General features: G+C 55.4%; 8 protein-coding genes across 8 annotated transcripts; 4 read left to right on the forward strand and 4 right to left on the reverse strand.

The window, feature by feature from the left end:
* Nucleotides 1-81: 81 nt before the first annotated feature.
* CTHT_0063850 (uncharacterized protein) lies at nucleotides 82-4,260 on the forward strand (the record flags this gene model as incomplete). Its single annotated transcript, XM_006696628.1, has 1 exon — nucleotides 82-4,260. The coding sequence occupies one exon, from the start codon at nucleotides 82-84 to the stop codon at nucleotides 4,258-4,260; it is 4,179 nt and encodes a 1,392-aa protein (XP_006696691.1).
* A 1,793-nt stretch (nucleotides 4,261-6,053) lies between these two features.
* Nucleotides 6,054-9,983, reverse strand: CTHT_0063860 (uncharacterized protein; the record flags this gene model as incomplete). Its single annotated transcript, XM_006696629.1, has 2 exons — nucleotides 6,054-9,513; nucleotides 9,574-9,983. The coding sequence occupies 2 exons, from the start codon at nucleotides 9,981-9,983 to the stop codon at nucleotides 6,054-6,056; spliced, it is 3,870 nt and encodes a 1,289-aa protein (XP_006696692.1).
* A 1,943-nt stretch (nucleotides 9,984-11,926) lies between these two features.
* On the forward strand, nucleotides 11,927-13,600 carry CTHT_0063870 (uncharacterized protein; the record flags this gene model as incomplete). Its single annotated transcript, XM_006696630.1, has 1 exon — nucleotides 11,927-13,600. The coding sequence occupies one exon, from the start codon at nucleotides 11,927-11,929 to the stop codon at nucleotides 13,598-13,600; it is 1,674 nt and encodes a 557-aa protein (XP_006696693.1).
* A 1,469-nt stretch (nucleotides 13,601-15,069) lies between these two features.
* On the reverse strand, nucleotides 15,070-16,542 carry CTHT_0063880 (mitogen-activated protein kinase SLT2/MPK1-like protein; the record flags this gene model as incomplete). The annotated part of the gene is made up of 5 exons (XM_006696631.1): nucleotides 15,070-15,677; nucleotides 15,732-16,046; nucleotides 16,101-16,167; nucleotides 16,234-16,366; nucleotides 16,430-16,542. The coding sequence occupies 5 exons, from the start codon at nucleotides 16,540-16,542 to the stop codon at nucleotides 15,070-15,072; spliced, it is 1,236 nt and encodes a 411-aa protein (XP_006696694.1).
* Nucleotides 16,543-18,238: 1,696 nt separating this feature from the next.
* On the reverse strand, nucleotides 18,239-18,850 carry CTHT_0063890 (low molecular weight phosphotyrosine protein phosphatase-like protein; the record flags this gene model as incomplete). Its single annotated transcript, XM_006696632.1, has 3 exons — nucleotides 18,239-18,517; nucleotides 18,569-18,660; nucleotides 18,784-18,850. 3 exons carry the CDS (start codon nucleotides 18,848-18,850, stop codon nucleotides 18,239-18,241), a joined length of 438 nt encoding a protein of 145 aa, XP_006696695.1.
* A 2,722-nt stretch (nucleotides 18,851-21,572) lies between these two features.
* Nucleotides 21,573-23,174, forward strand: CTHT_0063900 (putative sugar binding protein; the record flags this gene model as incomplete). The annotated part of the gene is made up of 1 exon (XM_006696633.1): nucleotides 21,573-23,174. One exon carries the CDS (start codon nucleotides 21,573-21,575, stop codon nucleotides 23,172-23,174), a length of 1,602 nt encoding a protein of 533 aa, XP_006696696.1.
* Nucleotides 23,175-23,682: 508 nt separating this feature from the next.
* On the reverse strand, nucleotides 23,683-25,137 carry CTHT_0063910 (uncharacterized protein; the record flags this gene model as incomplete). The annotated part of the gene is made up of 1 exon (XM_006696634.1): nucleotides 23,683-25,137. The coding sequence occupies one exon, from the start codon at nucleotides 25,135-25,137 to the stop codon at nucleotides 23,683-23,685; it is 1,455 nt and encodes a 484-aa protein (XP_006696697.1).
* An 818-nt stretch (nucleotides 25,138-25,955) lies between these two features.
* CTHT_0063920 (uncharacterized protein) lies at nucleotides 25,956-26,988 on the forward strand (the record flags this gene model as incomplete). The annotated part of the gene is made up of 5 exons (XM_006696635.1): nucleotides 25,956-25,962; nucleotides 26,045-26,107; nucleotides 26,180-26,274; nucleotides 26,331-26,543; nucleotides 26,602-26,988. The coding sequence occupies 5 exons, from the start codon at nucleotides 25,956-25,958 to the stop codon at nucleotides 26,986-26,988; spliced, it is 765 nt and encodes a 254-aa protein (XP_006696698.1).
* Between the last annotated feature and the right edge of the window lie 882 nt (nucleotides 26,989-27,870).

A 27,870-nucleotide genomic window follows, 5' to 3' on the forward strand; every position in this document is an offset into this window, starting at 1 on the left:
AAAAAAAAAAAAAAACCCTTTTTCCTGTTCCGACCTCGCCCCAACCAGCGTATCGCCGCCCGATGGTCCCCCGACGTCTCAATGGCTGCCGCACCCTTTGACAAGCCTGGCGCCGGCAGCTCCTACGCCTTCGACATCTATAACGACGCTCCCTCTCTGCGCGCCAGTCTTCCCCCCGCCCTACCCAGCGGTCCATGCAACTACACCGACCAAACGCTTCCGCGATGTGGTTGTCGTCGTTTTTGGAGCCGCGCGTCCTTCTCCGGCTCCGGTCCTAGTGCTGGCGCCAGCGGGCAGCAGGACCCCGGCGCCATGCCCTCCAACCTGGCCGAGGTCTGCATGTGCTCGCACCATGCCTGCTTCCATGAGGACCTGCCGCCTACTACTGCTGCCCAACCGACACAGGCTGCCTCGGGAGCTGCGACGAACCCCGCGACTCAGGTAGGACAGGAGAACCAGCGGCCGAAGGGACATCGAGAGCCGCTGAGCCCGTTGCAGGACTTCCAGTCGTTCCAGATGCCTGCTAGCCTCGGTGCAGCATTGGATTTTAATCTGTTGGAGTTCCATAACCCCGGAAGTCTACCGCGGTCGGCGGCGATCGAGGAGGCCCCTCGGCCGGCGGAGAGCCAGATCCCGGATACGTGCATTGGCTGGGGGGATTTGATGCCGCCCCCGCTAATCCGGAGCGACAACAATCATTCGCCGATGCCCGCGCAGTCTTTTGTGACGCCCCCGCGGCCGCCATCGACGGCGTCGTCGAGCCAGCTGCGCTATCTCAAACCATTCGCTGGCAAGGGGCTGCAGACCCTGGGCCCTCCGAAGGATGCCCGCCGGCCGGCGCAGAATGCTGATGACGGCGATCCCGATGCGACACAGGATGCTGCGGAGGTCAGCGCGCGGGATTTGACTCCTCGGCCGGATCCTGCCGCGCTGCAGAAGCTTTCGGAGAGGGTTGATACCCATGAGCAGCGGCTTGGGAGTCATGAACAGCGTCTTGAGTCGCACTCTCAGCGTCTGGACAAGCTGGAGAGCACATCCTTCTCGCTGGTGCCTAGTCATGACGATTGCCACGAGCGCTATGACAACGTCGACCTGCGCGTGGCCGATCTCGAGAACCGCGTGGAAGAGATGGAGAAACGTCTGGATGATAACATGAGCGTGGTGGCTAGCCGTCGCGGCGCCGGCGCAGACGATGCCACGGCCAGCGTCGTCTCTGTTGATTCGAACGCTACTGTGCGCGGAGGGGAGCTTTACACGAAGTTACAGGCTCTGGAGGCGACCGTCAAGCAGCTCCAGGCTGTCGCGCCCCCGACCTATACCAAGCCGTGGGAGGTAGAAGTCGTCTTCCTGCCCTTCCCTCTGAAAGGCATCTGGGTCTCGGCGCGAGAGTTCTCCAACCGCAGACGGTCGACCGGCGACGACTGGACGCAGATGCCTAACACTCTAAGCCGGTCAACCCCCGATCCCCAGTCGCCCAAGTTCCACGAGTGGCCTGGCCAGGCACCCGACTCAAACGCCCTCCTGCCGAAGGCCTTCCCTCCGGGAAAAGTCATCGACCAGCGGCTCAAGAGCCGCGGCTTCATCAAAACTATTCTCGTGCGCGGGCCCGACTTCCGAAGCGTCGACCTCGCCGTGCACGAGGCTTTCGTAGACATCTTCCGCATCGCAACCCCCGCCCCGGGCCTCAGAGAGGAACTGCTCGCAGGCGAGTACGCCCTGTCCCGCTACCAAGCCCTCCAGCACCCCTGGATACCCCTCCGCAAACTCCACAAGGACTCCCGCTTGCGCTTTCTTGCGCCGCATGAACTCATCACCCCGGGCCTCTGGACCTTCGAGTTCCTCGTCTCCTCCGTCGTCATGAAATCGACACCGATTCAAAGACTCTACATCACCCAGCCCGAGGCCTACCTCCAAGACCACTACATCGGACAAGTCTCGTTCGAAAGCGGCTGGACCTGGCACAAGATTCGCCAGCTCAGCCGGGTGTATCCCGACTCCCAATGCAGCGGCAGCGAGCTGTCTGCCTCGGCCAAGCCCCCGGAAAGTGACGTCCCCGAGACGTGCTGGCAATATCATGACCGCCTCGATGACCCGCCTCATCAACAGCCGCCGAATCAGTCCCTGCGTCTGTCGACGCATCTCTCCCGCTCCTCCGCGGCTGCGTCGTCGAGACCCTCGTCAACGGAACCGTCCTTCTACACGGGTATCCAGTCGCCCATGATGTCGAGCGCGTCGGCCCTGCTAAGAGGGCAGTCGCCTATGCCGGGGTCCTCCGCCCCCATCCAACAGCGGGTGGAGAGAAAGACGTCGGTACCGCCGAGGCTCAGATTGGGGTCTGTTCCCCCCGAGGGGGTCGGGGTGTCCATGTCGAGGGCCATGCCCTCTCCTGCGCAATCTAGGAGGAGGATGTCGCATGCTACGCCTTACGAAAGACGACAGTCGCCATTTGTGAGTATGGGCGGCGCAAGGCCCAGCCCCAGACCAAGTCCTCGGCTGAGCTACGCCCACGCAGCAGCCGGGTCGTCGTTGTCATCGTCTGCTGCTGCTGTCGTGGCTGGACATGGCTACAACAAGAGGAGGTTTGCCACCAAGTCCCCCGCGCCGAGCATCATTCAGCGAAACACCCCCCGCTGGAGTCGGACCAGTTTGTCACGATCACCGTCGCTCGCGCCGAGCGGGCCGTATGGGTATGATAACAATCGGGATAATCGTGACAGGGAGAGAGAGAGGAGGGGCACGACGCCAGGGTTTTATTACAACACTCCGCATAGTGAGGCTGTGCCAGAGCATGTGTATGGATATCATCGCGCGGGAAGCAGACCTCCTCCTCCTCCTCCTCCTCCTCCTCCTGTGTTGAGGAGTGGCTATGAGGACGATGGTGAGGAAGAGGATGAGGAGATGACCGATTTGAGTTGCTATGATGATGGGAACGGGTCGGGGACGGACCTCTACGACGACGACTTAACTGCGGGAGAGGAGAATCATGGCCGGAGTAGTGGAGGACGGTCTTCGGGACGCAGTTCCCGCCGGCATAGTGGGTATTATCAAGATGAGGACGGGGACTTGGATTTTGATGTGTACGAAGATATGGAGGATGATGAAGAGGAAGAAGATGAGTTAGACGGGATTGAGACCGATGGCGGCCAGCCCAATCACTACCGTTCTCTTCACCCCGAGTGGCATGGCTTTGGCAGTCGTCAGCGCTCTCATCGTTCCTCTTATCATCACCATCAGCCGCAAATCCTCTCCTCCTCTCCTCAGGGGCCCCTCCGACCAGAGGACATCCCCTGGGCAGGCATCGAAGATGCCCAAGAACAAATGCATAACCCCCATCATCGCAGCTACCACAACCACAACAGTTCTTTCGCCGACGACGAAGACTTCCCGATGGACTCCGACAGTGAGAACCACGAACCAACCTCTTCCTCCTCCTCCTCCTCCTCCTCCCCCTCTTCCTCCTCCTCTTCCCCTTCTTCATCTACCCCCGGCCCCTCATCCGCATCCTCCTCCTTCGCAAGCGCCCAACAACAACCCCACAGCCACCACAACCGCCCCGCCCGTCGCAGCCTAAGCATAATCGAAATTCACGAAGACGACCCCACTACCACAGGGGTTTCGGCACACGATATGACGACTACTACCACGACCACCACAACGAGTGGGAATGGGAGTGAGCGTGATGACGACGACGACGATGATGATGATGATGATGAGGAGGAGGAGGAGGAGGAGGAGGAGAAGGGAAGTGATAACGAAAGTCGGGATTTAGCACTGCAGGATGCTGACGTCGATGGCGACGCCGAGCTCCGGGGCAAGGACGAGGGGGAGAGGGAGGAGGTAGAGGAAGAAGACATAGAAAACGACGCGAGCGTGAGCTCCAGCCCGGGATCTAGTTCTCAAGCGCCGAGCGAATACTCGAGCCGACCGCCGCCGGGAGCTTGGGCGGTTGTGCAGCAGCATTATCATGCTCACCAACCCCATCATCATGGCCATCATTATCATGCCCACGGCCATCAGAGACATCACTCTAGCAGCAACGGCGGCGGCGGCGGCGGTGGGGGAAAACATCAACTTCTGTTAGGGCCACCGCTTAATGTGGGGATTAGCACAACCGCTGTGCCAACTGCGGGCTCTTTGCCAGCCCCTGCTCCAGCAGCTGGGAGCGGAAATGGAGGGGCGATGACGGCAATGGGCTTCCAGATCCATGAGGACGCCACTGCGACGGAGGGGAGGAGGGAGGATGAGGGCGATTGGCCTTGATTGTTCATTTGGATAGCTTTTGGAGGGAGTTGGATATATACTAGAGCAAGCCGTCTGTCAGCATGGGAGATCTTCAGGGGATATATCCTGCATAGCTTTCTATCTGCATCTACACCTGATTTTTGGGGTTGGTTACGTTCGTCACTCTGAGGGTTGGTTGGTATACGGCGCCATGGCAAGGTGTATACAGCGAGTGAGCGAGCAGGTGTTGTTTTGGCTACGGCTACGTTTTCTCTCTCTTTTCTTTTTTTTTTTTTCACTTGCTCTTTTTCCTTTTCCTTATTGGGTAGCAATCGGGTTATGGCGCAGGTGAATAGGATCGGTTCTTCTCTCGGTATCGGATTGACAGGGTTTTGGTCAGAATGGGTGGTTATATATATCTCTTTGGTTGACTGGTATAGGAGATCGGGGGTTGCACAGTGCATTACGACTGGATGACGGCGGCTGCTTAGTGGTGTAAAGGTGTCTGGGAGTAATGGATTGGTAATGCTCTTTGTTCCTCTTTTGGTTTTGTAGACAGGTAGCTAACTTCATTTCTGTTGTTGATCATTCATTGTACTCACAGTCAATACACAATTCCACTCCCAAAATGTCTAGTTCCAGGGCTTGTTGTGACATCAAACGTTTCTGTTCAGGGTCATTGAAAGCTCCATGCCTGAATTTGGGCATCGATAGTGATGTTCACACATCATGTTCACTTGACAAACCAGAGGGAGGTGGTTTTCACTACTATGACTATCTCTTTATTTTCCTAAACCACCACCTATCTGCTCTAGCCCAGCTATCTTGGTATCACCCAGAGCCTTGCCCGTCAGTTACTATCACGTCTCCAGAAGGCAGATATGTACTATCAGGATGACCCTAAATCTAAGGAGGAAGCTGGTCGGCAAGAACGTAAGTATCTAAATCTTAGCGCCGCCTCTTGAAGACATGAGACAGCGCCTTACATAGGCAGCCAGCACACTCCTCCTCATCCGAGAAAGATGGTATCAAACACAAACGTCAAACATGCAAACCACCTACTTTCCTTCCCCTCATTACTCCCAAGGAAGCCAAACCGAACCGGCCAGACCAAACCAAACCAACTCCCCATCATGCAGACCGACTCCTCGACCAGACCAAGAGAGGCCAGTACGTAGAAAGAAAACTAGTAGAAAAAGCAAAACAAACGCGGAGAACTCCCTGCCCATGCAAATCCCATTGGATGCTCCATGTCAATGCCGACCGACCCAGCCATAAACCTTTGTTTCCATCCTGAGCGAGTGACCGATCACGCCCAGCCATCCCAAAGACCATACCGATCCGATCCGAAGTAATAAGAAAGTCATCATCTTTGTCGGACGTGACCGAAGAATCCATGCTTGCGCTAAATCCATCCAGCTTCTGTATCTCAAGAGGCAAAACCGAAGTCCTAAACCGGATCATAAAAAAGGAGGCTCTTTCCCTTCCGAGTAAAAGAATTTTTCTTTAAAAAAAGGAGGGGGGTAATCAGGAATGGCGTGAGAGAGTTGTTAAAGACAGACCTGGTCATCCTCTCTCTATGGTATGACCAGAAAAAACCAGGTATTAAGTGTAAGATTATTAAAAGTATTAGTACGTTTAAAAAAACGCCGGGCTGGTAAAGAATCGAAAACCGAAGACTCAAAGCAAGCGAAGAGTCCAAAACCGTGGCTTTGACCGAAAGCCACAAACGTGAGGGGGTGTCGAGGTATGATCTAGGTAGTTCCAGTATCACTGGAACCTCCAGTACATCCTGCCGTAGACGGAGGGGGCAGAAGGCGATAACAACATAACTAGTCGTCATCCAACACAATAACTTCCACCTCCTTCTTGGGCACAACAGGCACCGCCGCAGCCCTATCCATACTCCCCTCCTTCTTAGCCGCGATCGGCTTCGGCCCCAACGCCACTTTCTTCCTCGCTGGGCCCTCATCCTCACTCTCCCCGTCATCCTTCTCAACGACAACACACCAACTGCCATCGTCTTTGACTCTCAAGCTCTTCACCCCGTTCAGCCGGCCCTCCTTCTCCAACTGCTCCCTCACCCCCATCAAAAACGCATCTACCCTTAGACTGCCGGGTCTTGCATCCCCCATGCAGATCGGACACCGCCACTTATCCGGGTTAGACGGCTCCGGACGACTGCAGCACGCTGCTTGCGTGGCATTCAACCCTCCATGGCCGTGAATGCACTTCAGACTGGCCTTAGCAGGCCGAGTGTTGAGCCAGGTTTCCAGGTCGAAGCACTCGAGATGAGTGCAGTGCATGCCGCGGGCGGGAACCTTCCAGATCGTAGCTGAGAAGGGGTCGGCCAGGTCAATGGGCAGATCGGGCTGGGCGACTACTATACCATCGTCATCATCGTTGAGGGATGAGGTGCTGTTCAGGCGACGCTTGATGGTAGCAAGCGTATCGGCGGCGGGGATAACACCAGATGACCAGATCGTGGACAAGATGGTGCTGTGGCTGAGGGTCTCGACCAGCTCGACGGCGATGAAGCGGTCCTTGGCCTGATCGCGGTTGCTGTGGTCGGGGATGCCGACCTTGAGCACATTGGTGCCGGCAACGATGAACTCGGTCACTTCGGTGGGCAGGTCCTTGCCGTTGTGGGGCTGGTGGCGGACAGAGAGAGCTTGCTGGTTGAGAGTCATGAAGATGTTAGGCGGCCAGTTGACGTCCATAACGGCCCACTGGTGCTCAGAAGGAGGCGAGTCAGGCGAGCGGTTGACGCGGCAGCACTTGACACGCCAGCGCAGGGCGCCATTGAAGTGCTCGATCACCGGCAGGTAACCGCCATGTTTCTTGGAGCGAGTCGCAGCCAACGCCAGTTGCTCGGGCGAGACCTCGAAGCGAAACTCGTAAAGCGTGTTCTTGGGCGGAATAGCCTGAGGGCCAAAAGGAAGCGATTTGATGCTCTGGTAGAAACGCTCCGGGTTGAGCTCCTTGATGACGCGCTTGGGACTGCGAACGTGTGCTTGATGTAGTGCCACTTGGATCGCCCTCACATCTGACGGATCATGAGGCCACTCGTTACGTGGGATCTGATGGTTCGGGGGCGGGATCAAGCGATCAGTCGGCGTCTCGGGCGCGTGCTGCGCTGGTAATGCTGCCTGAGGTGAGGGTTGCTGGTTCATAACAGGCACAGGGACAGCCGAGGGAACCGACGGGAAAGGCTGAGGTGGCTGGAGGGCTGCCTGGGGGAAAGATTGGTTCAGGGGGGTAAGGGGTTGTGGTGTCGAAGGCTGCCGTACATCTATCGCCGGCAGGATGGGGCGGGCGAGGTTGATGTTGAGATTGGTAGGACGACGGGTGTTGGCAGCTCGAGAATTGCGCATGTACTGCTGCTGTTGCTGCTGTTGCTGTTGCTGCTGTTGCTGTTGCTGCTGTTGCTGTTGCTGCTGCTGCTGCTGCTGCTGCTGCTGTCTTCCTGCCCAAAGCTGCTGCAAGTGTTGCTGCTGAGCATGCTGCGACTGTTGCTGGGTGCGCATGACAGCGGCTTGGGCTTGCTGGTGCTGTTGCTGCTGAGCCTGGACCTGCGTCATGTTTTGGTTGGGTATCGTTGAGCCCGGCGTATAGTAAATGTAGGCAGCCCCGTTGTGGTGATGCACTCTGATTTGAGCTGCAGGCATCATAGGCTGACTCGTCCCTGGGGGTGCTGTGAAAGAATTCTGTGATGGGACCATGGTTGGTGATGCCAGCGGTGAGTGACCCGGTGTACTAGCATAAGCAGGCATAGAGAACTGAGCAGGAGGAAGAGGTTGCGCCTGTGGTGCATTGACCGTGTTGCTTGTGCCAGGGAAGGGCTGATTTTGGAGAGGCGTTGTCATCTGCATGCGTAGACGTGCCTGCTGTTGAGCCGCAGCAACGACCTGTTTGTAGCGGGGGATGATGTTATTGCGATGTTGTCGCTCCTGAGCCTCGGCAAGTAGGAAATGTGGGAGATTGAAGGGGCCCGCGCGATGGCGGTTTTGGTCTTCCTCAAATATTCGCTCCATCTCGTTTTCACAGCCGCAGCCGTCCAGGACACCCAGGCGCCGGCGGCTTGCAGTATAGATGATTTTCTGCATGTTGGAAGATGTACAGCCAAGTTGGAGCATCTCCTCGACAAGGAAGGGGTAGCCTCGTGCAACGACCTCGTTGACCATGGTCGGGTACCGGGCGCCCAGCTGCATCAAGAAATGGGTAATCACCTGGATCAGCCTGGGGCAGGGGCTGTTTGGGTCGTGTACCTGGCCATCCGTGTAGGCTCGGGGCCACTCTATGATGTCGTCGGGAAACATGGCGAGCCAAAGCTGATGGACTAGCGGCATCTCGTCGTTCTTCTTAAGCAACGCCTCGAGGATGCTGAAGCCATTCTCGATGGCGGAGGCGTTCCACCCTGTGGTCCTGGTCGGATCGGGTGCGAGAGTCTGGTAAACCTGTTCGCGAGACTGGGACCATATAGTGAAGAGCTGGTGCAGGGCGAGAAAGAACTCGTCGTGGTCGCGGCAAGCACAGCGCAGGAGAACGAGTCGAGGTTTCAAAACCTTAGGTTCGAGAGCGGTCTCCCCGCCGCAAGCCCCAATGTAATGGTCCAGTTTAACGGCCCAACCGACGCATCTGGGACATGGAGAGAGCGGCCTAAAGGACATAGTCAGTACCCTGTCGATGGGCAATCCGTTTACCCGCGTCACCCACTCAGTGCGTCTCCTCTTGTTTTTATTGGCCGTAGCTTGGGCCGCAGGCTGGTTGACCGGTGAAGGAGAAGGAGCAGGAGCAGGAGCAAGAGGAGGGAGAGGACGAGGGGGAGCAGGCTGAAGCCGGGGTAGGGGCTGGGAAGTCGATACGGGGCGAGGGGGCGGCATCGGTGCCATCGCGGGGCCAGCAGGGAGGGCAGGAGATGAGGTCGACGCGACGGAGAGCGGAGTAGGGGCCTGCGCTGGAGCTATGGGGGCTAGGGCCGGCATCGGGCCCGGAGCTGGCGTCGAAGCTGCCGAGGCTGAGGTAGACGACGGGCGAGACGACCTCGAGGAAGCCTGTGCGGTGAGCTGCGCCCCCGGGACTTCTTGTACATCATCGTCGACAGCTAGGACGGGTGCGAAGCGAGTCTCGGTGACGTGAGCAAGAGAAGCGGCGGCTGGAGCGGGCGTCTGCCTGGAGTTCTGAGCATCGGGAAGGGGGGCAGCCATGGCCCTCGGACTCTCGAGCGAAGTGGACTGGGCAGGGCTCGGTTCATCGCTGGGAGCCGGAGAGGGAAGTATGGGGGGCGCTGGACTGGAGGAAGGCCTGTAAGCAAATCACACCGCAGGACTTGTGCTGGGCTGGATGACTTACTGCTGCTGCGGCTGTTGATAGCTCTGGATTAGCTGCTGCTGGTGCCCCTTCTGGGGCCGCTGGGGTTGCTGGGCGGTCGGCGAGGCTGTAGAAGTTGAGGTAACGGTCGAAATCGGAGCCTGCGTTTGATTTGGCTGGTTCTGGTCCTGAGCCTGCGCCTGAGCCTGTGCCTGTGGTGGTTTAATAGCGGGCTGGCGACTGAAAGTCAGACGGGTGCTGAGCTTTTTGACTGAGTTCGTAGAGGTTGCAGCAGCATTCGGATTGAGCCATGCCGGCTGACGGCTGCCAAGGAAGGCCTGGGCAGTAGCATTCGATGAGGCAATCTGGAGACGATCGGCATAGGAGACAACGGCTGTGGACAAGGGACGTGAGGCCCCTCCAGGGCCAGGACCAGAGGGTGGCGCCGGCATTGTGAAAGATCCTTTCTCCTGAGTACTTGTCTGTCTCACAGACGAACACAGCTAAGCACAGAGAGTCAGACTCAAGCTGACTGGTGGGATCTGACTGCAAAGAAAAGTATTGGCGGAGATTCGCAGAATTCGCAAAAAAAAGCTCGAATGGGCGCGGGCGCGGGCGCGGTCAGCATGACGTCCGTCGTCGCCCTTTGTCGGCCGGGCAGGATGCTGGAGATCTAGGCTTGCTCGTGCGAAAGACAGCGCGACACGAAAAGTTGAGATGAAGGGTTGCCAGATCTTGCAAAGTGCATGCAAGCATTGATGGGAGCAAAGGAAGAAAAGAAAAGGTGAAGGAAACAAAAAGGCCACACAAACTAAGAGAGCATCAATGGCTCAGACTGGTGATAATGATGAAGTGATAACGGCAGGAGCGATTGAGCAGACTGGGCAGACTAGGTAGATAGCAGGTACGATGCACAATGTTGTGACTCTAAACTCCAGACAGGAAGGCACAGATGGCCAGACAGAGGGCAGTGACTGCCACTTTTGGCCAAAGATATTAATATGGGATGGCAATAACGTTCGCTGAGAAAACAAACACGGGATAAGTGGCAAGGACGACTCTTGGGTCCGGAGCTTGTAGGCAGAAGCGAAGGAAGCGAGGTTCTGGGCTCTGGAGATGAGATGGCCAGAGGGCGACTGCACAAACTGCTTGACTACATGAAGAGGGTGAACCCAGATAGGGAAGGATCTGTGGGTGGCCTGTTGGTTGCACGGGTAGTCGGGTGTTGCTTGTGAGGAGTGTTGCTGAGGTGCTGGTTGCTTCAAGACCAGTTTGAGCTTGACGCGGTAGAGCTGCAGAATGTAAGTGCACACAGGTGAATCGCAAAGCCGTGAACGTCTACACCAGGTTTTTTTTTTTGTTTTGTTGTTGTTGTTGTTGTTGTTGTTGTTGTTGTTGTTGGCGTTGGAGTTGCCAAAAAAAAAAGAAGCAGATCAAGTTCACACGTTCACACAAACTTTGCAATGCCCGGGTGCAAAGTTCATCTAGATCTGCAACCAGCACAGAGCAAACTATCCCCGGCCCACCCTTCATTTAAGAAGTCCCCGGGCGGATGGGAAGCATTTCATTTTTCCACTTGGCAGCTTGATAGAGCTAGGCTCGAAGTTTTGGGAATATTTGGCCCATGATGGGTCTGGTCGGGATGGCTCTTTGGGGTTGGGCAGAGCTGCTGACAATGACCGCACAGCACAGCACATAACACGTAAAATTGATCCATAAACCTGCCAATCAAAGGACGGCAGTATTCGTGGCAAAGAGACATTGACTGGTCCAAATGGTGAATATTCATTCTGACAGCGGCTAGGTACAGAATCATGATCAAAGGTCCAGACACATCAGCTCGAGAATGGCTAAAATGACAGCAAGATGGATTGTCGCGTGGTAGCTCTTCACCCGAAGTTGATATTTTGCGCGTCCTCCAGGTTCCCATAGATCCACGCCTTCCTCTACCTGTGCCCTATCTCCTGAGACACTCTTGGATGCGTCATCAAGAAGCATGGGGTTGGTACGGAACTGGGGTAGCACAGGATTTTGGTAGACTCTCATGATCCTTGAAAGGAAGAAGAGGAAAAAGAGAGCATAACCCGGACGGCGCACCACGATTTTTGAAGGCATTCGAGCTGTGGGGCCCGGGGCCTTGGCTCGGATACCGGATTGCTGAGCGGGGTAGACTTCGGCTGCCAATCAGATGAGGGTCTGAATTGAGTGGCACCCACACTGCATGTGGACCCATTTGACAGTCTGGCCTCGGGCAGGCTTGGCGCGCCCCGCAGGTCTGGGCTCCTCCAAAATTTCAAAAAAAAAGTTGAGCGATAGGCGATTGATCAGAAACCCATCGTCAACAACAACAACAACAACAACAACAACAACAACAACAACACCATCATCCGCAACCATGGCAGCCGAGGTTGTCCCGCTGCCCCAGCTCAAGCTGCCCTCGGGGCCGAGCCCCATAACGGCCGAGCAACGCTACTGGCGTTCATTCAAAAAGCAAAAATCGCATACATCGACTGCGAATTGGCCCATTTCGCACATCAGTTTCCCCGCGTCTCTCGGCACCACCGCCTTGGTTTCGTCGTCGCTCGTCGCTGCTGCTAAGACCAACGACCTTTTCGCCGTCACGGCTGGTCCCCGTGTCGAGATCTTCTCCATCCGCAAACGCGAGCCGCTCAAGACTATTGGTCGCTTCGACAGTGAAGCCCATTGCGGCGAGATCCGTCCCGATGGCAGAGTTCTGGTTGCCGGCGAGGACACTGGCCGGATGCAGGTGTTTGATGTCGGTCAGGGCACCCGCGCCGTCATCCTCAAGACATGGCATATCCATAAGCAGCCCGTCTGGGTGACCAAGTGGTCGCCCACGGAGCTGACAACTCTGATGAGCTGTTCCGACGACAAGACTGTCCGCCTCTGGGATCTTCCCTCCAACGACCCAACCCGCCTCTTTACAGGCCACACTGACTACGTCCGTTGCGGCGCCTTCATGCCAGGCTCTGCTAACAGCAACCTGCTCGTCTCCGGCTCCTACGACGAGACTGTCCGTGTGTGGGACGCCCGCGCCCCCGGCGGTGCCGTCATGACCTTCAAACACGCCGATCCCATCGAGGATGTCCTGCCCCTCCCCTCCGGTACAACCCTCCTAGCCGCCTCGGGCAACGCCATCTCAGTCCTCGACCTCGTCGCTGCCAAACCCCTCCGCCTCATCACCAACCACCAAAAGACTGTGACCTCGCTCTCCCTGGCCTCTCAAGGCCGCCGCGTCGTCTCCGGCTCTCTCGATGGCCACGTCAAAGTCTTTGAAACCACCTCCTGGAACGTCGTCGCCGGCGCCAAGTACCCCTCGCCCATCCTCTCCCTCTCCGTCATCACCGCCGGCGCTTCCCACGATGACCGTCATCTCGCCGTAGGCATGCAATCTGGCGTGCTATCCATCCGCACACGCCTGTCCGGCCCCGCTGCCGATCGCGAGCGCGAGCGCGAGCGCGTCGAAGCCGCCATGGCCAAAGGTCCCGAGGCCATCGCCAAGCTGGACGCCGCCAAAGCAAAGCGCAAGCGGGCTGCTGTGAGCAACAAGAACATGGACCTCCTCGGCGAGTCCGCCGACGTGATCATCCCCACCGCTGACCCCGGCACGCATCCCCGCGGCCGTCGTCCTAAGCTTAAACCCTGGCAGAAAGCCTTCCGCCAGGGCCGCTATGCCGCCGCAGTCGACGACGTGCTCAACACCACCGCGCCAAGCTACGACCCGGTCATCGCTTTGACCCTCCTCACCGCCCTCCGGCACCGCTCTGCCCTCCGCGAGGCCCTCCAAGGTCGGGACGAGCTATCCGTAATCAACATCCTCCGCTGGGCAGGGAAGTACGTCGCGGATCCACGATATAGGAGTATCTGCGTGGATGTGGCGTTCCATTTAATCGACCTGTACGCGGAGCACGTGGGCGGGAGCGCCGAGCTGGCGACACAGTTCCAGCAGCTGCTGGCGAAGGTGAATCGGGAGGTGGAGAAAGCCGAGTTGGCAATTGTTACGGGGGGCATGGTGGAGAGTTTGATGATGAGTGTGGAGGCTCAATAGGCGAACGTACCTACCTCGAGTGAGGGAATATGCCTAGAAAGTTAACTAGCCATGGTGAGATATGGGAAAGGGGTGTGGGGGAGGTGGGGGGGGGAAAGGGGAAAGAAGGGTTGGTCGGGCTCGGCGTAATTGCATTGCGGCGGCGTTTATTCGGGATTTAATCTATCTTTTTGCTTTCAGGTCGGTCGGTATAAGGGGATGAGAAAACAAAAGTAATTGATTGTGATATCTGTTGTATATTGGCTTATTGGCGGCTGTCATGCGGTTCACTAAACATACAACTTAGCTACCTACTTAGAATGATGATACCTTTCATGATAGGTTCGGGAATCAAATCCAATGGTTCTGGTCACTTGTCTTTTATATACTGGTTCCCGTGGATCTTGTAGTGCTAGTGTATGATGATAGCTCCCTTGCAATGCTAATGATAACACCTCTTCTTGCTATACTCTGACTTCTGCCCGTCACATCATCCTTAGCGGCCCCTAAGAGGATACATGTTGACGGCTCTGCCAAACCAGCGCCCGTCGTTTCATGATAGCTCAACCTCAGCCAAAATAGAAAACCAGATAATGTCCATATATCACTTGTAACTGGGAAAAGTAAACAAGCTACAAGCAGAGGAAATTGAAACCCTTACGACCCATTCATTCATTCATTCATTCACTCATCAGCGATTAAACTACCTCCCAAAAAAAAAAAACCGTGGCCCCTATCAGACCATCCGTATCAACAATCTTACCAAGCACACGCAATGTATCCTCTTCAAACAAAGGAACTAAACTCAAGAAAAGGACACACAATGAAACGGTGACCTAATATCAACATACAAAGCACCCTTCTTTCTCTTTTTTCTGACTCCCCTTACGCAGAACCGGACCGCTTCCATTCAAACTTCCACCGATATGTCCTTTGGTACCAACACCTGTACCAATAGGGGGCGAGGAAGCCTCAAACCGGTTCCAATAATCCTTATATGCCTTGACCATCCTCTCAAATAATCGCTCTTTTTCTCTTTCCTCCGTAATTCCCTGTTTCACTTCACGATTAAGGGAGACAGTCCCAGCAGGTGTCGAAGAAGGACTGGCAGTTGGTAAATTCCGACACAGGGAAGCCGGCACAGGCGCGGGGAGGGATGAAGGTCCATCTGCCTTTATCCAGGCAATCGATGAGCGCCAAAACCGGAGGTAGTGGTCCCATCGCTTCTCATTCCACCACGACTCCTCTTCCCTATCCTTCTCCCTTGGCCTCTCCTTCTTCTCCCTGTCCTGGGACCGCCTGGCCCCATCAATGACAAGTTTCTTCAGCCTAGCTGCCAGCGCGCTGTCCCCTTCCCGCTGCTTGGGAGAAGAACCTTCTTCCCCTGTGGTAGCCGTCACCGTCCCCGTCCCCGCAGACACAGAACTCTCGCCACTCACACCCTCACCCCCACTCCCCCTCCCAGGCCCAGGGCCACCGGAGCCGACCGCTCATCGCCTCGCAAGCTCGCCCTCAAGCCCCTGCATCTCGGTATACTCCTGCGGGCGCGGATCATCCGCGGTCCACTGCTGCGCAGGGCCCTGGGGCATGGGGACCGGCACAGCTTGAACATTAACCTGCAACCCGTGGCCCGTGGCGCCAGGCGCAGTGCGCACGAGCTGGCGGAAGCGGAAGACCTCGTCGAGGATCATCTTGCGCATCTCGTTGATGTCGTCGACGGCCTCGAAGTCGAAGTTGAAGACAGAGGGACACTCGGGCTCGTCGCTGGGGTCGTGCCAGATGGCGAGGTAGGGGTGGGCGAGGGCCTCTTCGACGGTGATGCGTTTGGAGGGGTCGAAGGCCAGCATCTTGTCGAGTAGGTCAAGGGCTTCGGGGTTGGCGTTGGGGAAGAGGGTGTGGAAGGGTTTCTTGGCCATGTAAGGGAGGTTACGAACGTATTCTTGGGCGCGGGGCGAGCCAATACGGGACAGGGTCTCCTCGTTAGGGGTACCCAGGATGTGCAGAATCTGGTTGAGCTGGTCGACGTAGTCCCTGCCCTTGAAGAACGGGCGTCCGCCGAGCAGCTCGGCGAGGATGCAGCCGACTGACCACACGTCGACTGGGATTGTCTTGTTAACCATCAGTCAAAACTAAAGCGCTAAAGAGAACGTACTGGCTTTGGTGTAGTTTTGGAAGCTGAGCATGATCTCGGGCGCGCGGTACCATCTCGTCGCGACGTACTCGGTCATGTACCCGACATTTTCCTCGGGATCGACAGAGAAGCCTCGCGCAAGACCAAAGTCGCAGATCTTGAGCTCGCAGTCGGCGTTCACCAGCAGGTTCCCCGGCTTCAGGTCGCGGTGCAGCACGTTCGCTGAGTGGATGTACTTCAGGCCGCACAGAATCTGGTAGATGAAGGACTGGAAGTGGGCGTCAGTCAGGGGCTGGCCTGAGCGGATGATAGCCGCAAGGTCGCACTCCATCAGCTCTGGGGACAGTTAGCTTTTATCCTGAGCTTTCCGCAAAGGAAACTTAGTCCTACCCTCATAGAGATACGTCTCGTTAAAGTTGTCGGGCCTAGGAATGTCCATATCATACAGACAAGTGATCTATGGGGGAGGAGAGGGGGGATTGAGTCAGCCTAGGAACATCATGTCAGGTATCGGGCTACATACGTTGCGGTGGCCCCTGAAGTGCTGGAGAAGCTTGATCTCGCGCAGGGCGCGCTTGGCCAGGATCTTTTTGCTGAAAACATTTGTGACCTTCTTGATGGCAACACCCTCGCCGGTCTGGTTGTTAACCGCGGCGCTGTAGCCCTCATCATCAGCATTGGGCTTCTAAAATCAAAAGGTGAGGTGAGGGGGAACATACCAGACAATGCCATAGGCACCCTGACCCAGCTCCTTCGTCACGGTGTACCGCTCATCGACGATGAAGTCCTGGTTGAAAACCTTGAAGATCTTGCGTCCCTGAAGCTCGCCCATGGTGATCAAGGTGCAAGAGGTCGATCGGTGTCTGGCGTTGGCGTCGTTGGCAAGGAGGTCGTGGGCTCTGCTGGGCGTTGATGTGGGGTACCGCAGTGGGTCGGACGAGACGAGGCCTGGCGGGCGAGCTGACGGCGGCGAGGAGGGGAAGCTGGCAGATAAGGGGCAGCACTGCTTATCTCAGCAAGGGGCTGGGCGGGCTGAAGGCCGAGTGCCCTGGGGTCCAAGAGGGGTCTAGGAGGGGCGCACTCGGGCTTCAAAGGGGACGAGCAGCGCAGGGGACGCACAGCAACAAAGGAGGAGAGTAGCAAACCAGACAAGGACACGAAAGCTGGATGATGGAAAGCAAGAAGATGGATATATGCCACGAGAGAAAAAAAAGCGCAGATTAAGGCCGTATATACGGATTATGGGTTGCCGGGCTGTGATCAACGAGTCGCTGAAATGAACCAGCAGCCAGCATTTGAAGTAGGAGAGCTCTGAAAGCGGGGATCAAAATGAGGCACGGTACCAATCGCGAAGCCCCTGTGCTTCTTTGCTCAATCTGTTGGCTACGTGTGGTTAGAGGCGCCACCCATTGAGAGCGAAGGGAGGGGGAAGCCTGCAGACGCTCAGCCCAAAGACAGAGAGGGAGGAACAAGCCCCACCATTTCCCACTCCCGTCCCCACATCCACCCACGACTGCCGCAGGCAGAGCCCGGCACGAGCTGTGATTGGATAGCTGGCGCTGACTTCGCAGAACAAACCCCGTCACCAACGCCGCCGTTACGCGCGCGACAAAAGCATCCAAGCGCAATGGCATCACAATGTCTAGGCTGCACAAGGTATGGACAGCCGTTTTGGTGCTAGCAGCCGTGTGAATTTGATGCGACAGTGCGAATGGAATGTCTGAGAGAAGGAGAAACTCTGATGTTGGGTTGTAGAGATGGAGTCTGGACTCTTGGGAGGGAGCTCACTAAGCCAACCGTGAGCTTCAATTGGCCTGTGGTTTCATAGCGGATTTTCGTATTGAAAAAATTGGCTTGGACTCGGCAGTGAGTTCCAAATGGTGAGGAAGAGAAATTGGAGCTATTTCCGAGGAGGCATTATGATGCATTGAGCTCGAAGCGCCAATCCATTGCTGAGGTCTGCTTGTCCAATGTCCACCTGGCACCCCTGACGGCCCGCTATGGTCGACGTCAACGGCCGTCTGATCTCCCGCGGTCACACGATGGGCCATCTGGGCCTGTTCCTGGCTGTAGGGCTAGCGCTCGTCGCCTTCCAGAAAATTGAACATCAGGTTTCGAGGATCCGGAACTCTGGCTTTCTGCTGTTCTAAGCTTTGAGGCCTTGTGGCTTTTCTCCCCGCTCTTGAGCTGTAGTGTAGACTCATTCAAGATTCCGAGCTCACGATGTGACGAACCAGCTGAAGAGTTAAGACGGCAAATCAAGCTGAAACCGAATTCTGCTATAGTTAGAAGAGGACGGCGTAGCACATTTCGGCGGCAACTAATGCAACCGCGACGCTAGCATAGCCATGCGGCACATTGCCGTATTGCAGCCGCTCCATTCAGCCATCACATGCTTTGGCTACGGCAACACCAGGCTTCTCATCATGGCAAAAGATCCATTGCACTGTACCGTGGTATCTTAATCTATCCTCCAAAATGAAACGCTAACTTCTCTTATATCAACAAAGCCTCCTAGCAGACACCCCTCAAAGCTGGCTAGGCGGCGTCACATCAGGGAACACATCCTTCAAAAAGTTGATGGAAAACCGAACAGCCTGCTCATACGCCTTCTCGAATCCAGACCTGCCGCCGTAGTATGGGTCCTGGATGACCTCAGCCTTGCCGGTGCCAGAGTACTCGCCGAACAGCATGACCTTGGCCTTGCTGTTGGGCTTGCGGCGTCGCTTCATGTCCAGCAGGTCCTCCAGGTTGGAGCGGTCCATGGCGAAGATGTAGTCGAAACGGTCGAAGTCGTTGTAGGTGACCTGGCCATGTTAGATATGGTGTCCATGAAGGTTAGTAGAGCGGGGACATACCTGGCGGGCAGAGTGCTGGTAATCAGTGATGCCATGGTCATGGAGAGTGGACATGGTCCGGCTGTCGGGGTCCTCGCCGGTGTGGTAGCCAGCTGAGAGCAGTTAGCTTCTGTTTTGAAGAGGTGGCAATGTTTGGTGCATGCCTGTCCCGCAAGAGTCAATCTCGCCGATGAGGTCCTTATATGGCGGTTTCCTCGCGATGGACTGAAAGACACCCTCAGACATGGTGGAGCGGCAGATGTTGCCAAGGCAGACAAACAGCACAGAGATCTTTTCCGGCATTTCGGAGGAGAGAGTGATTATATCTTGAGCAAAGAAAGATTGAATATAATAAAATGAGAATGAAAGTTTCTGGGACAGTTCGCAACTGAGATCTCAGATCTGAGGACCCTGAGAACTGAAACCTCCCCACTTGAAGCTGTGATGGAGGGGCAGCGCGATAAGATACGGATTCTGATCAGGGTAGCAACAACAGTCACGTGCTACACAAGCACCAAAACCCCAACCCATCCCAGGTCTCACGCTAGAGGAGCGGATGGACCGTGCACAACCGCTAAGTCACGTGCACGGATTTGCAGACTGCTGACGTGCACAGACCCTGACCCTCAAGTATAAATATTTCCCAGACCCTTCCCGATTCTTACTCTGTTCTTTTCCTTTTTTTCCTCATACTTACCTTGATTGGGCACACCTGGATCAAGAAGCAGGGGTGCCAGGGCGATAGGCCTGCATTGCACATCGTGGAGCCGGTCGTCTTGGATTGTCCTTCGGGGCCGTCCCGGTCATAATTTTTGATGTCCACCTCCTCTCACGAGGATTCTTTTTCGCTGTGTGCTTGGCTGGCTGTCGGGCCACGGAGAAGAAGAGCTTGAGTGGGGAGTGTGCTCTGTCTATTGTGTAGCAAGCTTCGACTGCAAAATCCCACTGTCACTGCAAGTGAAACGTGAATCACATGTGTTCCAAAAAAAGTTCGACATAAGGGAATTTGTGCCAGAGAATTTGCCTCGAGGTTGAATTTGTGGAAGTTGCCCTGTTGATAGTTTCAGCAGACAGCTGATGACATCAGCACCACAACGATCTGGTCGATTTGCCAGATCTAACCAACATCAAGCCATCACCTTAGCCACATGAAAAAAACCATCTCATAATCCAAAATCTGACAAGTTCCATACGTCCATCTTTCTGTTGCCCAGCTTCTTTGTGATTTCTCTCTGCAAGGGCAATCACGCAAGCTTGCGCAAGTTCCGGGGTGTCTCGCACACATCTGCAGCGCTCCCGTCAGTCCCGCTATCTGCGCGTCTTGTCTGCGGGGTCACGAAACGGCGGACTGTGAGTCGCCACAGACATCCCGGCAACCCCACCACCGCCGTGGCATCGCATCGTATCGCACCCACGGAGGGCACGTCGATCAAATTGCGGCCAAACAACGGGCATGCAGAGCTAGGGAATTTACTTCCCAGTGTAGATAGAGCGTACGAATTGTGTATGGAGCTTGCATTTGATTCATGATCTGTGACCCCAAATTCCAGCCTTCATGGAAATCTTTTTGGTGTCCTGCCTTCCGTCCATCCATTCACGATCCCATATCCCCAATCCACATACCGTATCTTCTCCCCGGAAGAGGACTCAAGTCCGATAAATCCGCCCCGATCTCTGTGTTTGCCCGCGCACTTCAGACTTGGGATAAATGACGCCCATGAAACACACATACTCACATGCCAATCAGAGGCCGTGATTTGACAGGAAAAATGGAGCTTTGGCTCTCACGTTGCAAGCGATGGGCATGAAGGGCGGAGACGTTGCAGAGCTCTGTGAGTTTACGATTCTGATTTCGACTTCTAACTGAAGAGAGAGTGGGCTCCTCCATGCCGAGGAGAGATAGAGGAGTGCAGTCGCCCCGCGCCCGGCTAAGCAGGACATGGCGGCCGAGACATGGCGGCTTGCTGCTTGCTACGTTTTTAAAAGTCCCCTGATGAGGAGACTAGGAGCACGAGTCGAATAGAGGAGGAGCTTCTCGGCCGGTCGGAATGACGGAGCTGCTGCTGCGGTTCTTATTAATAAAAGGATTCGATGCTGTCTGTGGACTTGTTTTCAGTTTCCATTTGTCGCTCTTACTTGTGATTCCTGATCCAGGCCCTAGCATTTGCATCTGAAGTCGAGTGAGTTTAGACTTCGACTCCGATTCTAGTCAGCCTCGATCACCTCCTTTCCTTTCCTTTTATTTTATTTTATTTTTTTTTTTTACATCGGCACATCTGAGAAGTATACATCATACCTCCTTCGCCTCTGCACCTGTTGGTATAAGAAGAACCCTGACTGGCTTGCTACCTATATTTAACCCTCTGTAGCATCAGCGACACCCAGAGCTCACCTTAAAGCTCAGTTCTCCTTCACCCAGGTCGAGATCCGAATTTCACTCCACCTTTCGTCATCCGTGGCAAAATCTTCGCAAAAACTTACACTCAAGCCAATCCGGGGACCCGATCCAGTGTTCTGGAAACTTTCTCCCTCATCAAACGCACTTAAAACAAACCTGGGTCCATCCTTGCCGATAACACCCGATTCCCGACGATACCTGCACTTCCGAGCGGAACACCGTTGAAAACCGAAATCAATAATCCCCCCCGTTGGGTTTTCAGTTGCGCAGAGTGGAATATTTCCATCGGTGGGCTTTTGATTGCTTGCAAGTTTGTTTGGGTTCCACTGGACGGCGAACGCGGCAGCTTTCCGTTCTCCGCCTCGGTCTTACCAGGGGTGCATACATACCTAACGGGCCGTTGAACAAAGAAAACAGTTTCTTCTCTCTGAGTTCCAGAAGCCATTAAAAGTCGGGTTCTGGACGGGTCGTTTCCCCTGATACAAAATCGTCGAACCAACCCAACAAGGAAAAAGATAAACACACACCAGCAGCTAAGGAGGGCGGGATCGACAACGGGAGATCGACACAATCATCATCCTCGAAAGAAAACACGAACTCACCAAACTAAAAGTTCAATCATTAAAGATGAAACAACAAGACAGCCCCCCCGAACACCCCCGCGCCCGTGCCCACGGCCCCGTTCAAAACAGCGAAGTCTACCTCCTTCGCCAACACCTCCCTCCCCCTTTCACCTCCATCCCCCCTCCCTCCCCTCCATCCCCCATAACTCCTGCCGAGCCAGATTACCTCGTCGACTGCTCCGGCGCCGTCGTGCCCGCAGTCAACATCTCTTCCCTGACACTAGCCGACCAAACTTCGTTAGCAGCCGCCTGCGACGAGAAGCTTGCCGCCGAGGATCGCGTCTCCAAGGGCGTGCACGTCTTAGCCACGGAGGCAGCTGCCCTGCAGAACCTGGCAACCATCTACTCCGGGGACAAGCCGACTCGTGAACGATTTGCGCGGGCCGTCGACGTGCTCGTGCGCACGGCAAACCAAGGGGGGAAGGTCGTTGTGATCGGGGTAGGCAAGTCGGGGCATATTGCGCGCAAGCTGGTCGCAACGTTTAACAGTCTTGCTTTGCACGCGGTGTTTTTGCATCCGACAGAAGCGCTACATGGGGATTTGGGGATTATAGGGGAGAAAGATGCGCTGTTGTTAATTACGTACTCAGGGAAGACGCCTGAGCTGAGGGCGTTGTTACCGCATCTTGCTAAAGAGTTACCTTTGTTGCTGTTGACGGGGCATCAGAAGCCTGAAGGGGTGGAGTTGTTGCGGGAGAGTGCGGACAGGATGGCTAGGAAGGGGGAGACCATTTTGTTGCCGGCGCCCGTACATGAGCTGGAGACGGTTAGTTTTGGGGTTGCGGCGCCGACGACATCGACGACGGCTGCGTTGGCCGTGGGAGATGCGTTGGCGATTGTTGTTTCGCATGAGGTGCATGGGGATAAGGAGGGTGGTGTGGCGGGGGTGTTTGGGAGGAATCATCCTGGCGGGGCGATCGGGAAGGCGTTGGCGGAGAGTCAAGCACGGTCAGAGCCGCAGGATGATTGCAGGGATGCGGGGGTCTCGGAGACAGAATTGTCGTTGTCGTCGTCGCCGTCGTCGGAGTCGGAGTCGTCTTTGGGTTCGACTTCGTCGGATGAGGAGGATGGACGAAGCACGCCGACGAGTGTGACCAGCTTAACGGAGTCGAGTACCGCTGTTGCCAGCGCTGTGGACGATGACGGCGAAGAGGATGTGACTACCCCAACAATAACGGCCAAGCCTCCGACTTCGTCTACTCAGCCTACGATCCTCTCCATGGCTGTCTTTCCCGAGCAAATACCTCTCTTCACTGAAAACGACGACTCCGTGACTGGCGTGGACATTCTCCGGGCCGCCTATGCCAGTCCCTCGGGCTGGCTGTCCCTTGACGATAAAGAAATCATTTCCCCTTGCCGAATCAAGGCTCTCCCTACGGCCGAGCTATCGCTCCCGTTGCCACAGATCCGTTCCCGGCTGGCCATATCAAAGGAGAGGATGGTTCCTGTTGCAGCAGGGACTGACGTCAATGTCGCGAAGGCATGGATCAGGGGGTTGAGAGCGGCCATGGGTCCAGCATCTCAGTATGGGGATGATGGCGTGGTGGCTGTGTTCGAAGGAGGTGAGACGGTTGGGTATTTAGAGGTTGGTAAGCTTCTAGGTTAAAGGCTCCTGAAGTTATTTCCGGGTAAAGAGACTTTATTGGGTTGTTTCTCTCTGGTATCTCTTGGGATATCCTGGTTGATGAGATCATGACGGTATACTCAAAAGAGACCACAAAATGGCAGGCTAGACGGCGGCTTGGGAGGCTATTTGTCATTTGGTTGATTTTACTTTCTCATGCGCGATTGAGTATGGGCTGGCATGTCTCAGCATGGCGTTTGCAGGGGTGTTTTTGTTGTTTTTGAGTTTAAATTCTGGGAGCACAAGATACCTAGGTACATATCTTAGTATACCTGTAAGAGACTGGGTACCTTATCAACCTGGTGGCAGTACAGTTATGGATGGCTAGGCACTTTCAGCATTGGCGGCATTCCATAATGAAGACTATAGATCATTGAGTATACATTCATCAGGCTATGCATTGGTATCCATCCTGTTTGCATGGCATTACATACAGCAAAAGTTCTCTCGATTAGATCCGAGTCCTATAGACCGACATTAAGATGACCTCTTAGTCGGAATCCGAGTCATTGCTACTGCTGCTGCTGCTACTGCTACTGCTACTGCTACTGCTACTGCTACTGCTACTACTCTCCGAAGACTCGCTCTCTGCTTCCGACTCTGAATCATCTGCCACATTGTCCGCTGCTGCATCCGAATCGGACTCTGATGAACTTGACTCTGACTCAGAATCAGATTCACTCTCTGACGACGACTCGGATTCAGACGAAGAGCTGCTCGAACTCGATGACTCGGTCGCACTCCCGTTCATCTTCATCTCGACATCCTCGTCTTCTGACTCGTCACTCGAGTCGCTCTCCGAAGACTCGCTGTCGGACGACTCCGACTCAGACGAACTGCTGTCCGAATCGATCACCTCAGTACGGATGTTCCTTAACCTGCGCCGCTTGGCAGGCTTTTGCGGGCCATCAACACTCTTATGAACCTCGGTCTTGGGCTCGGCGGTCACAGTAGACTCTGACGCTGTTGTTGTTACTGTAGCCACACTGGCTTCTGATGTCGTGCTCTCACTATCCGACAACTCCTGCAAAATCATCTCGGCACGGATGCGCTTGACAAGCCGCTGCTTGACCTCGGGCGTCGCCGTGCGGATGACGTACTCTACCTCCTCCAGAGGTCGCTTGCCATTGGCGTTGATGCCATTGCCATTATGCTTCTTCTTTGTCTGTTGCTGCTGTTCCTCCAGATCCTTCAAGAAATGCGAGAGGGCCTCCTCGTATTCCCGTTGTTTGCCTTCCTTATCCTCCAGCGAGGCGGGGAACGCACCTGCGCCGCCCTCCATATCTTTCTTCTTGATGTCGGCGGCCGTATCTCGTAGCCGTGTGCGTGACCCGCCCTTCAGGTCGCGGATGTATGCGTAGAAGATGCTGATGTCGGACGAAGGAATCTTGTCGTCGCCATCAAAGACGTACTTGATCAGGAGGGTCTGGTGGTTCTTGTTGAACTTCCACGCTGCGCGGTTATTGTGCCACGTACGGAGGTAATTGAGCGACGGCTCAAGATTGGTTGCAGGCTTCGGCGGCTCGGAAGCCTTTTTGAGCTTCTTCTTCTTCTTCTTCTTCTTCTTCTTCTTTTTGTCCTTTTTGGCTTGTGGGTTCGAGGGCTTCGCGCTGTCCCAGGTGTCAGGAGCGAATGTGACGGTTTTCTTGACAGAGGATGGTGTTGCCGAGTTTGCGAGCGCTGATTTTGAAGTGAACTCGTCCTTCCGCGGTCTCTTGTTGGGGGTTTGTGCTGCGGCAGTGCTCGAGGCTGGCGTTGGCTGCTTTCTCTTCAGGGCGCTGGCGCTCGCTGGACCTCCGGTGGCACAACTCTGACTGGCAGCATTGGGACTGCTTGTGGAAGCGCTGGACACACCTGTGGTAGGTGTGAATGTGGGTGCGTTGGCCGCTGCAGGTCCCTTGAGCTTGAGGCCCAATCGCTTCCATGCCGGGACGTGGGAGGACATGGCGGCCGACCGGCAAGGGAGAAGAGGGAATTGAGGTGCCGATCGGGAATTGGGGGAGCTAGAGAGGCTTGGATGGCAGCCGAGAAAAAGTTCCTGATGCTTGGGAACTAAATGGATTGGATAGTCAAGCCCTATGCCCAGATGGTCCCCCTAGCTTGGAGAATTTGTCCACAAAGAAGCTTGAATCTCTGTCAAAAATCTCGAGAAAAAAATTTTTAGATGCCAATTCTGCAGTCTGCGATCCCCTAAGCCCAAGCCGTCGACAGTGTCCCAAGATTGGAACCCTGGAGTTATGCTTATTGGGTCCTCTCATGTCTCTTGCAGTGTCGCGCAGCCGTGAGCAATAGTCCTGCAGCAAATTTCTGTCCACCCATCTTATCGCTGCCTTCGAGCAGGGGTCTGGTGCCGATAAGAGATCAAGGTGGGGAAGTGGGGCAGGCTTTGGCTTTTGGTCCTGAAAACGGGGGTCTTCGCTGGTTGATGCCTGAGGCTGCCGCAATTGTCCAAAGCTTTGTCGCCTGAAGTGTAAGGCAAGAATTTTGAGGACCCCGCCAAGGTCCACTTTAGCCCGACACGGAGGCGGCAGCTGTGCCGCCAGCCCAGCCCAGCCTGGCAGCTCCAGGCAAACCGTAGCAACGCGTCCATCATCACTGCGGGACAGGCCACAGCTCCCGTCCGCTGCGAACCCAAGCCAGCCCGCCGTCAATTACACGACTCCCATCCAACCCAGGAAAAGACCGTTGTTTTTGGTGCAATAAGCCGTCCTGTTTTCAAATAACCACACTTACCCTTGACTAATTTCCTAATCGTCTGTCAAGATGGCGGGTATGGGATTCTTGACCCCTCGCTGGCTGAAGGTAGCTTGGAGCTCCACTGGAGTGGTCGCTAACATGTTGGCTCGACACAGGCAACGCTGGCTACGACAGACATATCACCATTTTTTCGGAGCAGGGACGGTTGTACCAAGTCGGTATGTGCGATGGGCAATGTGCGAGTGTGAGCGGCGGCCCTGAGCGATGCTGACCCCGCTTCCGCATTATAGAATATGCCTTCAAGGCTATCACTGCCGCCAATATCATGTCGATTGGTGTCCGGGGCAAGGACTGCGCTGTTGTCCTGTCGCAGAAGAAAGTTCCCGTATGTGCAGTCAGTTGGTCCTAAGGGTTCTTGGCTTGGGACTAACAGCAAGCTAGGATAAACTCATTGACCCTTCCTCCGTCACCCACATTTTTCAGATCTCGCCTTCGATCGGCTGCGTCATAACTGGTTCCATTGCAGATGCGCGCGCGTGGGCGCAACGCGCTCAGTCAGAAGCTGCAGAGTTTAAGTACAAGTATGGTTATGAGATGCCATGCGATGCTCTGGCCAAGCGCCTGGCCAACATCAGCCAGGTTTACACACAACGGGTATGTTGGATCGATGGTCGTTCGCTCGGGAATCTTGTCACGCTAATACTGTTGGCAGGCGTACATGAGGCCCTACGGTATTGCGACGACGCTCATAGGCATGGACGAGGAGTTTGGCCCTCAGCTTTTCAAGTGCGACCCGGCCGGTTACTACATCGGGTACAAGGGGACAGCCGCTGGTCCCAAGCAGCAAGAAGCTATCAACCATCTTGAGAAGAAGCTAAAGAACAAGGACTACGCGCCAGGCGACTGGAAGGAGGTGGTCGAGCTTGCTATCACTACGCTGAGCACCGTACTGAGCATGGACTTCAAGAAGACCGAAATCGAGATCGGCATCGTTGGTGGCCCGCGCCCGGACGGTAAGCCGGGGACATATCGGGGGTTTAGGACGTTGACGGAGGACGAGATCGACGAGAGGTTACAGGCGATCGCGGAGAAGGACTGAGAGATGGTTGTAGCAAGGTAGGAGATGATGTTGCGGGAAGAATAGGACGAGATGGCCGGTGAAGATGATTGACATGTCTCACTTCTGCTCTGCTAGGTGGTTGACATGAGTGCTGTTCTTCGTCGGCTGTTGAGCTCCAGCTCGGGGATTGTGCATCAGGAGCGTACCGTACCTCTGAGGCTGTGGCTCACTTGGTGAGGATGATATCCCTGAACCTGACAAACCGCGATCCTATGTGTGTCACTTCGGACTATCTTTTCCAGGCCGTGCTATCATGGATGCAGCATGCCAGGGAAGTTGTCCAAGTTCACAGATGACTTCCCAATGATATTGAGATGATGCATTCTCACCAAAGCTCTATCGGATACGCCGAGTGCTTGTGTGATGCCCAATGGTGAACGGCCGTTGAACAAACAAGTTTTACGTCCCAACAAATCTCCTGAGCTGACATGAGTCCCTTACCTCCTACTTCTGCAGCTCACCAGGAATTTCACAACCACAAGGCGTTCAGCAGCCATTAGCTGGCTGCCAAGCAACCCTCCGAGGTAATCTTTCCTGACGATCTCACTGCCCCTAGCTTTGGGACCGTCCCGGTATCTTGGGCCCGTCGTTCTGGGATGCACGCCACAAAACTTGCCACTATGCACACTTTACCCGGCGCAGTGGAATCAGTGATGGAGTACAGGATGCCGCTGACGAGTAACAGTCAAGAACGGGCTTGATGGAAGAGAGCTGGGCCGCCGCGGAGCGTGGGACGGCACCTCCAGAGGCTGGCTGCATGTTTCGGAACCCTAGAAGCTGAGGTGCTGACATGTAAGTGTAACCTCTTGAACAAACTTGGCAGCCGATGTCCATATCACCGCTAGACAATCGGATTGGAGT

Source organism: Thermochaetoides thermophila, assembly GCF_000221225.1.
Source record: "Thermochaetoides thermophila DSM 1495 unplaced genomic scaffold scf7180000011821, whole genome shotgun sequence".
Taxonomy (NCBI): domain Eukaryota; kingdom Fungi; phylum Ascomycota; class Sordariomycetes; order Sordariales; family Chaetomiaceae; genus Thermochaetoides; species Thermochaetoides thermophila.